This window comes from Perna viridis, chromosome 5 (assembly GCF_037379345.1).
Source record: "Perna viridis isolate PV_CMFRI_1.1 ecotype Kerala chromosome 5, ASM3737934v1, whole genome shotgun sequence".
Lineage (NCBI taxonomy): Eukaryota > Metazoa > Mollusca > Bivalvia > Mytilida > Mytilidae > Perna > Perna viridis.
The window spans coordinates 8,660,044-8,672,718 of NC_142449.1; the positions used below are offsets into that span (position 1 = coordinate 8,660,044).

At 31.1% G+C, this 12,675-nt stretch overlaps 1 protein-coding gene across 3 annotated transcripts in view; it reads right to left on the minus strand.

Moving 5' to 3' along the window:
• Positions 1 to 341: 341 nt before the first annotated feature.
• LOC148615860 (ran-binding protein 9-like) overlaps positions 342 to 12,675 on the minus strand; it is a 32,922-nt gene continuing 20,588 nt past the window's right edge. For 2 of the 3 annotated variants that reach the window (XM_088581519.1, XM_088581522.1), the window contains 5 exons: positions 11,521 to 11,633; positions 8,314 to 8,868; positions 5,827 to 5,978; positions 3,436 to 3,562; positions 342 to 2,367 (listed from right to left, as the gene is read on the minus strand). In XM_088581519.1, coding sequence (XP_088437645.1) covers positions 2,237 to 2,367; positions 3,436 to 3,562; positions 5,827 to 5,978; positions 8,314 to 8,868; positions 11,521 to 11,633 — 1,078 coding nt within the window. In that variant the 3' untranslated portion in view covers positions 342 to 2,236. The remainder of the gene's footprint in view (positions 2,368 to 3,435; positions 3,563 to 5,826; positions 5,979 to 8,313; positions 8,869 to 11,520; positions 11,634 to 12,675) is intronic. The other variant, XM_088581521.1, reaches the window with a different exon arrangement.

Below are 12,675 nucleotides of genomic sequence, written 5' to 3' on the forward strand. Positions count from 1 at the left end.
GAAATTTAAAAATGCATGACATTTAGTTAGCTTAAACTGAAGTTCTGTAGGACAATGACAAAAACAGCATCATCATATGATTGCAATTTCCTTGTTGAATGTCGCAATGTCACCAATCACTTATCTATGTAAATTATATACACAAAACTTGGATGGAAAGATTAATACATTTCTATTAATAATGCTACTAGGGTGATGTTTCTATGTCATATTTCTTCTGGGAAAAGAATTATTGGTTAAGGTATTGCACAAGCAGCACTTGGTTTTAACTAAGAGAAGAAATCTTTATTTGAGCACTACAAAGGGATTTTGTCAATATGATACAAAATTCAAATCAAGTCTACTTTTCCTCTATTTATTTTTTTAAATGTATATCACACAATTCTTCAGACATATTATTAATAAAAATGTCAAAACAGTTGTAATTTTTCATAAATAATGATAATATAAAATATCTTCATCTCAGCAACAATGTCAACAAAACCAGTCCACATCTCTTTTTAAATACATACTCAATACACAATACAAAGGGACATACCTCTTTCAGTAGAAACATTACCTTCATTAAGTAAATGAGACTGAATTTGGATTCGAAATTTTTTTTTACCATGAAGACAGGAATATTTGTATTTTTTTTTAAATGAATGTATCACAGTGGTAAAGGATAAATTTGAGAATTGCTAAAATGAATTACTATGAGTACAAGTACCTTTCTTAAAATACATAAAAAATAACAAGTCAACCATGCATTGGAGATATAACTAGTCAACCATGCATTGGAGATATCAACACAAGAAAAAAAGCAAAACTTTTATCTGTAGAATGGCAGGTGAACTTTTGGTTACACGAGAGCTGCCAAAGAATAGTTAAAAAAATTTGCAGTGAGAAATTTGCAAATCAATTAGAAATCATTTAACAAGCACATCTACAAAATAGGTTTCAAAATTAAACAGACACTGTTTTTAAATTAATGAAGAAAAGGCAAGATCCTTTACCAGGTGCTCTTACAAATGTTGGATGAAACTACAGCAAAGATTTAAAGGTGGTAACAGTGATGTACATGTACCAGACTAGATCTGCAATATTTTGTTATCAGTATGAACACATTTAAAATTATCTAAAACGTGAACAGTTGAACCTAATGTACAGATCATACTGTTAATTTCAATAAAAGTTGTTTTTCATGTATAAGCAGATACAATAAGGACAAGAAGTTCAAACAGTGAGCTTATTTAAATCACATGCAAACTGTTAATATTGACAGAAAAAAAAACTTTTTTATACCTTACCATCTTGCGTAATTTTATTCATAGAAAATTAAACAATAGAAATATTAAGAGTATGTGGTTGGAATGAATGTATTATTTTTGCACTCAAGAAATAACCTCAATCACAAGATACCCTTATAAAAACCCACAAAGCAAGTAATTTTTTAAGGATGCACAATTGGTACTGAGATTATTATGAATAAACAAATTAATAATACATTCAATACAAACATATGTTGATGAGGTCACTGCCACATAGTAAAATTGAGCCTTTCAGGCAAATGATGAAAATTTGATTTAAATAAAATCTGAAAAAGTTAAATATCAATTCATTTTAAACAGTTAACTACCGATTAAATTAAACAATTATACCAACTGTTAAGACCAATGTGAATATAATGGAAAGACTGTGTATAGTAACCTATCAACTGATTCAATCTGAAGATCAGATTTTCCCTTCCTCAGTTCTTAACAAAGTATCAACTATTTTAAACTCATTGGAATTACTTCATACAAATACTGATGTTCTGTAACAAAACAGCGCTGTTTCTATTGTAAGTCATCTGCATATTTTATACTTTGGTTATTTTCTTGGTTGGTGGTTTTTGGTGGTTAGATCAGGGTTATTACTTCACTAAGTTTAAATTGTGCCTATTCTACTCCACTAAGCTAGCACTAAATCATTTACAGTATTTCTCCCTTGTATTTGAAAACTTTGCTGCTAATTTTTTTTTATAATTAGCAACACAAACATAACCGTTTAATTTTCATTTAAATAATAATTTTTAAAATGCAACCGTCAATTTGTTTGTTCTAATGCACTGACAATGATGAAACAATTTTTGTATTAACTATTCCAAATGATTAAGTAGCCTCATATGTAAATTGTTAAACAATATACAGCAATAACCCTGATTTAACACTTAAATATCACAATGAGGTTGTAGTAAAGGCACATTTGGTCTTCTTCAATGTAGGTAATCCGACACACTGGCAAATGCACATGATCCTATGGCTGCTTTAGACATCAGTTTCATGCATTCTGTAGATTGAGCAATCACAAGTTCTAATGGAGGCTGTTTTGGCAAACCATAGGACTCTATAAAATTATAATAATCAATTAAGTTACAAAATATATCGTTTTTGATTTATAGTAAAATGAACCTCATATTAGATCAAGGTTGAAATAAAATTACAAAATGGTTGTGAACAAGAAATCTGTGAGTGACAGCTAACTTGAAATACCCCTGCTTTTCATCATGCTATAAGGAAAATTCACGTTTTTTTCCCCAACAAACAGGAAGTAAATGCCATATGAATACAAAAACAGATCTCACCATACAACATTTCTAAATAGAAAGTTTATTACAATATACGACCAACCTGTGATTAATAGATAAAGTCTGTATATTTGCACTGTATGAGGAAATTCAAGTTTTTTTTTGGCTAACAGGAAGTAGATTTCATACAATTATGAAACTACATTCCACAATACAGTATACCTATATGAAGCTTTGTAGGAAATATGAACAGCCTGTGATTTTCAACAGCAGAAAATTTAGTAACAACAGAATGTGTAATGGTATGACAGAATGACAGACACAGGTAAAACAGTATACCCTCTCTCCTATGAAATGGGGAATAAAAATAGGACATCTACTAAAACAATAAATGATATCATGCAAAATGCAGTATTTAGTATCCATGAACATATGCGCACATAGACACAACAGATCAAACTTTATCTAGACCCTTTTTTCGGCATACCCAAAAAGGACTAATTTTCACAATGCTACAATATTCAAAGAAATCTAATCCCAATTCATAAAAAAATCTGAGGGTGTAAATACAATATAAAATGGCCATAACTTTTGTGAAAATAATCTTTTTTTTTTAAATTTCTTTTTTCATAACTATTCAAAGTGTGTAAAAGGTCTTTTGAAATCTTCGTAAGTTTTTATCGGGGATAGACAGTAAGACAATATTTCAGAGAGTATCACATAACACCTTGCCACCTGGTGTGGTGAGGTATAAACAGATTATTACAGACAAGAAACATAAATTTGTTAATTTGTTTTACATGAATTTGAGAATGTTGATATAGACTAAACAAAATGCTTGTTTTAAGAAAAAAAACCTGATATCATTAAATGGTTGTCTATCTTACCTAATATAGAGCTGTTTAAAGAAGCACAAACTTTTTCTCTTTGTACTGGATCTAACTGATATCCCATAGGACTGCTCCAAGGATCAGAATATGCTACTAAACTAAAAGCATCCTGTAAGACACAATTCTGTTAGAGAAACATAAAATAATTAAAAGTACATGTAAAATTCAATGATAAGTAATGAGTTTTCATGCCTTGATATATAATTTTGATATGTTCAAAATACTTACAATTTTCTTATCCCCCTGAATTTATAATTAATTCCTTGAAATCTAATAATGAAATTCATATAGTGCAGCTTGTTATGACTATAGAGAATGAACCCTGAACAGTTGGGGCAAGTATAGACACAGCACTAAGACATGATACATCTTGGATTTATGATTGTGATTAGACATATGACACAGAACAAGACTTTTTTTACCCTTTAACCCTAAATAAATCAAGTAAAAACCTCCAAAATCAATGCCAACCTTCCTTTTGGGTATGGTACTTTGTGGTAGAATATCTGAGACCATTCTCTTTCACACAAATAAGCATCCAGAAATAAAAAATAAAAAATTTTGTTTCCTGCCTTAGTCATAATAAAAAAAAAAAATTTGCCAAGTTCAGAATGATCAACAACAGCCAGTTGAACTCTGCTCACTTGGGGCAAGTATGGACACAATATTAGTTGTTGACACACTTAAACCAAGGGATATAGAGTTCAATATGGACACAACATCATTTGGATACAATACTGCACAATATTTAGAATTTTTTCTTCATTCGTATGTTCCATAGACATGGCAGCCATAGTTTTTAATGGACCAAAATTTTAAATGCAATTTTGACTATAACTGATATCAACTGATAGCAATAGTTAAAAAAAACAAGAGGCTCCCAGGAACCTGAATCACTCACCTGTTGAGTTTTGCCATCAAAGGCAATAAATTTAACATGAAGTTGTCCAACAATTTTGACTCAAGAAGTCTTTGGTAGGACTTATCATAAGGATCATTTCAACAATTGAAAGTTTCTTCTTATCTATCATAGTTTTCAAGATACTGACTGAAAACTGAAAAAACAAAACAAAAAACAAAAAAAAACATTATTTTTTCCCCTTTCAAAGGCAATAACTCTTACAAGAAGTCATCTGACAATTTTGATCCCTAGACTTTTTTGTAGTCTTAATAATAAGGATCAGTTCAGCTATTGAAAGAATTTGGCTAAACTAACGGTTTTGGAGAGATATACATAAAACTACTGTCCCCTATGTTCTATTTTTAGTAACAGTGGCCATGTTTTTCGATGGATCAAAAACCCCCACATCAGTTCTATGCAGGCTACATCAATGAACATCCGTACCAAGTTTGTTTCCAATTGATCAAATAATGTCAGAGGAGATTTTTGAAAGAAATAACTTGAAAAATAGCAAAGAAACGTCAAAAAAGGGCCATAACTCCAAGATGGCTGAACGGATTAAATCCAAAATTTGACCAATGATAGATCATGCTGAACACTTTTATCCACGCCAGAATTTATCTAAACCTAACTGTTTTGGAGATATATGCGAAAAACCACTTTCTGACCCCTATGCTCTATTTTTAGTAACAGCAGCCATGTTTTTTGATGAATCAAAAATCCCCACAACAGTTCAATGCAGGATACCTCAAGAAACATTAAATACCAAGTTTGGTTTCAATTGGTCAATTAGTGTCAGAGGAGAAGATTTTTGAAGGAAATAACATAAAAAAATAGCAAAAATCGTTGAAAATTGCCATAACTCCAACATGGCTCAACAGATTAAAACCAAAATTTGACCACAAATAAATCTCATCATGCTGAACACTTTTACCCAATGTAAGAATTTAGCTAAACCTAACAGTTTTGGAGACATATGCAAAAAAAACAACTGTGTGACCCCCTATGTTCTATTTTTAGTAACAGAAGCCATGTTTTTTGACGAATCAAAAATCCCCACAACAGTTCCATGCATGGTACCCCAAGGAACATTCATAACAAGTTTGGTTCTATTTGGTCAAGTAGTATCAGAAGAGAAGAGTTTTGTATAATGGTTAATGACGACAATGAACGCCAAGTGATGGCAATAGTTCACATGGTCATTGGCCAGGTGAGCTAAAAATGAGATCTGTTCACTTTTACTAAATGTAAAGTATAAGGCTTGTTTCTGACCCTTTTTTGGTCCTGAATCCCAAATTGGTTTATGTCATAGTCTCTAAAATGCATCTAAGCCTTCCTTTGGTGGTATGAAACCTTATGGTACAATTTTAAGATCCATTTACATTTTGTCTGAACATCAAGAAAAACAAAAAAAATCAATACTTCTACTTCATTTCATTTATCAACTACACCTCAATTAAATGTTTTTGTTTCATCTCATTACTTACCTGAAGCATTTTTTCATTTGACTCGTTATGACCATATTGTGCCTTAATCTGGTTGTGCATTGCCTTTAGTTCTCGACCAAACACTAACATCTTCTCTATGGCTCCCTGACTGCCTCCACATAAATGTCTTTTTCCTGAGTGATGGTCTACTTCTAAATTAAGCAGAAGGTAGAATTATTTCTAACAGTAGCAAAACGTAGGATAAATGGATAAAAAAGATTTACACAGCAACTGCATATCAAACATTTGGGTTTGAGTTTGCCTCTATACTCAACCTTAGTTCTAGCCCATTTTTTTTAAATCATAATTCTTCAGGCATTCTTTTATCGAGGCAGTGTTGTCTTTCTTTTTATTTGTTATGTGTTTCTCAGTTTATAAAAATAAACATCAGTACTTATGATTGATATGCACAATCAAAAAGAATTTTATAATTCCTTACAGGAAATTCCATTGTAATTCTGCCATTTCTGTTGCTAAGAACCAATTGTTGACAAATTACTGATACAAATGTAATTGTATTTTTCAATTTCTATGTTGACAAATATGAATTTGATTGATTGATTGATTGATTGTTGGGGTTTTACGTCCGAGCAGCAATATTTCAGCTATATTCAGATGATGAATATGAAACGGATGATAAAATGAACATGAAATGATGATGAAATGAAAAACGGGATGGGACACAAGGACAGTAGGGTCGACAAATTTTGATTGCCACTAGAAAAAGGGAGGGATGGGTAAAGTCGGGCAATTTAGCCTCCTGTGGCGGAGCGCAAAGGTTCCTACTCCTATCGAATACCACAGCAGGGTTCTTTAACGAGCGAGGAACGTGGCAACTTTCCCAACACGGTGCACCACTATGGTTTGCGGTCAGGTTTTCCGGATTATAGCCTGACAACCCCAGCATGTAACACGCCAGGAGTACCCCATTCCATCACCTGGGGCACACAACCCAGTTGCTCTGTGGGCAGAGCCCCCTAGCCCCTGGCTAGGGTTCTGAGCACTATTTAGTCGCCTTTTACGACAAGCTTAGTGCTGCTGCCGGCCTATTCTTTTGATACCCGGACCTGCACGGGTCAATATGAATTTGAAAATAGACAATTATTCAGTAGGAACAATAATCTTCCAAAGATATTTTGATATATAAGGTGGTAAATCTTTGTTTACATCGAACTACATACATTCGAAAATCTTCTTGGTAACAAAATCAAGTCAATTTGACAATATAAACATTGTGATGCTGGATTTAAAATGTCTTGGATCTGAACAATACACTTTTTCTGGAGAAGTCATTTTGTGATATGAACAAGCAGGTCATTTAACACATTATAAATATTGGTAGATGTCAATAAAACAGCAGAACAATTTTTATTTCAAATCTGAACTATATGTTATGTATATGATGCAGAGTATAGTGATGTAATGCTTTTTTCTTTTGAATGTGCAATAAATGTTAAAAGCTGGTACAGTTTGAACATTTATTAAGTTTCATAATTTCTTGAAGGCTTTAAAAAAAAATCTTTTTTTGTTAATAATATAAATATAGTCAGATCAATTCTATACTTTCTTAGCAACTTCTAAGCCACTAGCATAAATGAAATAGATTTACCAGGAGAATAATTTTATGCAGGAAAAAAGAATAAATAATATATAAGAATGACTTTTATAGAACAACAATTATTAAAATGTTGGTTGCAGAACTTCCAACAATTATCCCATATTTATTGTGTTCCAATAATTACATGTACCTATAGAATAGAGTATGAATACGACAATAAGTATGCTTAATCCATGGCTAATACAATCTTTTTGCAACAACACACATCCTAGACAGAGGTGAAGATTATAACTCAATACAAAATTAGAAATGAATATAGTGAAAAAATGTTGTGAATTTATGAAGTTAAGTCTTATTGGACAACAAAAGTTAATGCATAATGCATGTTTAACATTCCAATTTTATAGTTTGTATGAATACCACTTTTTAATTAAAAATTTATCACATTTTATACATGGCTGAATTATCTAAACAACTGATTATGTATAATTTTTTCAATAAGCAATGAAAAATTCTTTTTTTTATATATATTTTTTTTAAGTATTACAGGTGCAGAAATCAAGTGTCAAAACAAATTTTTGCTTCAATGATATTATAAATCATTCAGATGACAGTCAGGCAAAAGTTTTCTTAAAAGTGTAGGGTATCAAACGTAAATGTATTTTCACTTTACCAGGAGTTATACAGGACTAAGTATTGTACTCATATACACAGCAATATGCAATAATTAATTTTCAAATAAGAAGACAAGGTTAGAACATATGTAAAATACTCATCATGGATGATGGAAATCTAAACTTGCCAGTGGAGTTTATGTTAACTTTTGGATACCTTACCTTGCCATATTCTTATAATGACAAACTACATTTACACTGGCTGCCTAGTTGCCATATAGTCTATTCTAAAAAACCCTACTCCCCACAACTTACCCATATCTTCTGAATTAGTACTTGTACAGGTATCTCCATTTTGACTTATTCCATTTGCACACAATGAAGTACCATTGGTTACATGTTTACTGTCCTCAACACACATATCAACATCGTCACTTTCAATCACCGGAGTGTCTTTGCCATTCATGGCTAAGTTTGTTGCATTCATTTCCTCTTCATTTATTGGTTTGAGATCACAATTGTTCTGATTACTTTGAATAATTTGACCTGATGACCCTGAACAATGACCTTTGACCCCAATGGGTCTATTTGGACTACTACCACGAGATCCTACTGGTGTGTTTTTAGCAGAATTTAAACTGTGATGCACTGGACTCATACTTGGACTAGAGCGATTGCTCCCTTGAGATTTGGGACTCCTGATTGCAGGACCCCTAACTTCACTGTCAGTTCCATTCACCATTTCTATAAACTGTCTACATTTTAACATGAATAATAAATTAAGATTGTGTTCTAATAATCCTGGGTATAGTTCTTGTGTTGTTTCTATAGCTTCTCCCATTCTTCCTGCTAGAACTAATTTCTGTATTCCTATCAAGGAAATAAAGTTAATTCATATAAAATTAAATACTCTATAAGACACAATTTAAGAGTAAGTCTCAGTAAAAATCAGGCAATGGATAAAACATGGTATAAGAACACAACCATTTTGAAAGTGTAATTTGACTATTTGCAGGATCAGGATCAAAGAATCCATCTCATTTAGGAAACTGAGTTATATTTTCATAGAAATGTACTGAAAATGAACAAACAAACAAAAATTATCCTTGAGTGAAATTATATTGTCAGATTGGTGGGTTTTTGACATGCATGTTTCACATATTTTCTATTTTGCTTGATCCTTTACAAATACACATTCATTCTTGATAGAGTTTTGAATTTGGATCTGGATTAGATGCTTACATTGTATGTTCCCTATGTGAGTGTGGACAAAGATATTTAAGATAAATTAGACATTTGCCTATTATAGTTCAAACTCTAAAAATCTAAATACTTAATTCAGTTTTCGTTGATACCAAAAGAAGTTTACCGGTGCCATTTTGATGCTTCAATCAACATGTGGACCAATAAATATTATGATCAAAATACACAGATTCATCACATCACAAATCTAAATTATTTTTTGTTGTTGTAAAAAAACAAAGTTTAATATTGGACCCTTTGGACCCTAATGTGGTACTGATTTAAGAACAGGTCTCAAACAAGGCTCCGAAATTGGTCAATTATGCCGGTCAATGACCGACAAATTTTGCAAATGACGGATGACTATTTTGTAATATCAGACATAAAAAATTATCAACCATTATAAATAACCGTCTGCATAGTACACCTGTGACTGTGATTTACCTGTAACTGATTAGTTGATTGCATAATTAAATTGACGGTACACAAGCAGCACCATTGCAAATAAGAATGAATTGAAGTGACTCAGAGAATTTTCATACATTTAATAAATGTAAATTTTATTACTTGACTTATTAAATTAGGAAAAAGATTTATAAATCCATCAAACGTCTACTTCAATTTGATAAAATGAGTGACATGGGTTGTCAAAATTTCCGGAGCCTTGGTCACAAAATTAGAACCTCAAGATATTTTTTTAGTGAAAGTATCTTTTCATGTTGACCACAATTTGGATCAACTTGAAAGTAGAGTCCTAAATCATTCTTTTTATTCTTTTTTTATATCCATGGTTATATCAAGGTTCTTCCCTAAAATCTAGTCAAAATCTAGATGTGAGACCTTCTGAAACACATGTATACAATACATACTTCTAAATTTCTCCATTTCACCCAAAATATAGCAAAATTCTGGTTTGGGGGTATATTCTTTTTAAATGATTTGAGATTTTTTTCCCCAAAGAATACACAGGCAAGGCAAATGCATATATCATGGTAAACAACATGAAATGAAACATCATGTGGAGGTCCTTTTATTGTTGGATTGATAAAAATATTGCATAATGGAAAGTATTTTGATTTTTCCATGAATTACTGAATTGAAGACATGTACATCACACACAAAAAATCACTTGTGTTCTCCATAAAGCCAGAATTTGGAGGACTTTTGCAAGATGACAAAAGAAGAGGTAATAAATATTTAGGAATGAAATATCTATTTCCCTTGCATGTATCTTCTTAAAAGATTCTATTATTACCAAAAAATTGGATGTGCATGAAAATCACATTTTACATATTTTTTGAGAAAATGCAATGTGAAGAATGCAAAGCAGTTAATAAGATAATGAATACATTGACATTTTTAGGTTTATAGGTGTTAAACCATAATTTTGACTTTGGAAAAGTCTCAAACATAGAACTTGAAGTATTCAAGAAAACTTAATCTTAGAACTAACTTAGAAATAACTTGTAATTTCATTTTAAATGATCAAAATAAGTAATATATTGAGTCTTTGTTTTAGGCCACTAAATATTTAGAGCAATGACTCAAAAATATCAATCCAAACCTCAATTTCAAGGTAATATTTAGTATAGATCCATACATTGATAAGCAACTTATTGTCCAGAGGTTGGGAGATGCTGGTTTTTTGGCCCCTGAATCCCGGACTATCAGAGCAATAACTCCCAAAATGAATCCAAATTTTTGTTTTGTGTTATAGAACCTTATTGTACAATTCATAGATATTCATTAAATTATAAACTTAAGTTTTTTACCAGAAGCTAAATGTCACATAACATATGATATAATTTTTTTTTTCTAGTGGTACATTAACTTTCAGTGTAGATTCAAATTTTACTTATAAGACTAACATAACATATAAATATCGTTCCCTTTGGAAATTCAAATAGGACAGAGTGAATTTTCTTTGTACTTGTAATACACATATAAATAAAAGAAGTTCCACAATATATCCACTTAGGTTAGTCATTCAAGTCTATAATGTTTAGAACTTCATCATTACTTGAAAAAAGTATAATTACATATTTTTCCAGAGAAAGGCATCATAAAATTGTAAACCATTAAATTTCGTGGCAAGATCCATAACACGAAAATTATACTGTCACGAATATTTTCTTCAAAGAACATTACAGTACAATTTGGTGAACGATAGTGAATTTAAAGCTGTGTGAAAGCAGATTTAAAACAGAAACTGCAAAAAAAAAGATGGCACAAAAATTTCACATTTGAAAAAACCCATACACCATGATGCTTGGAACTCACTTTGTCTGTTCTTAACTGATGCCAGATCTTCATCAAATGTCTGACCTGTTGATTTACCAAATGCTTCTGCAGTAGCACAATAACCATAATGTACAAGATATGTTGAAACAATTCTGAAAAAAAAAAAAAAAAAAAAAAAAAAATCATGAAATCTGTTATATAATGCCATAAATGTTGTTTAATCTAGAGTTCATTGTAGGACCTTCCAGAGGATTTTTGTCATCTGGGTGCCAAAAAAACCCCAAAAAAGTCAGGGAAACATAATCAACTTTTAGTATCAATACATGGAGATCAAATAAGAGATTTTTAGTAGAACACAAATGTAACTGTTTCTACTGTAATTTGAACTTTCAGACCGATTTCTAATAGTTAAAATCGTTTGCTGGATTTTAATATTTTATAAAGTAAATAAAAACTTCATTAGAATCCAGAATATAAGAACTTGAACAATTTATTAGAGAAATAAAAAGTAACAAAGTGTATGTGGTGTGATGTACATTAGAAACACATTACATCAATGTTAATTCAGAAATTATTGTGAATGAAATGTATACTTGTTTTTTCTTAGTATTAAAAAATCTTTTATCAATAAAATAACACAATGAATGATATTTTTTAATTCAAATTACAGTCAAACTTCATTAGCTCAAACTCCTAGGGACCATTGAAATATATTCAAGTTACCAGGAGTTCAAGAAATTGAAGTTCATAGATTTCCAAATTTTGTCCATTGCTAGTTCAACTTGTTAGTTGCTTGTTAGTTGTTGGATATTTTTCATTGCTTTTGGAAGGTTATGTTGATTTGTGGACATTAAAATTGCTGTGTTTGCCTTTAAAAAAACTTTCAAAGTTCGAGTTCCTTGGTCAATAATTTGTTTTCATCTGATTTCTTTGATGCTTTCATCATGCCAACTTCAGAACATTCTCCAACTTCAATCAGTACTATGTTATATTAGTTATGACTTAAATATTACCTGTAATTAATTAAATGACACTGATTAATTATTGGGTTTCAGTTTTTCAGAACTTTTATTACCCAAACTGACAAAATGGCAGACGATTTCGAGATAGTTATTCTCTATGATTTATTACAAAAACGGATGGACTAGTCAGTATAAGTTTTCCAGAAATCCAAGGTTATTTATATTGATGATA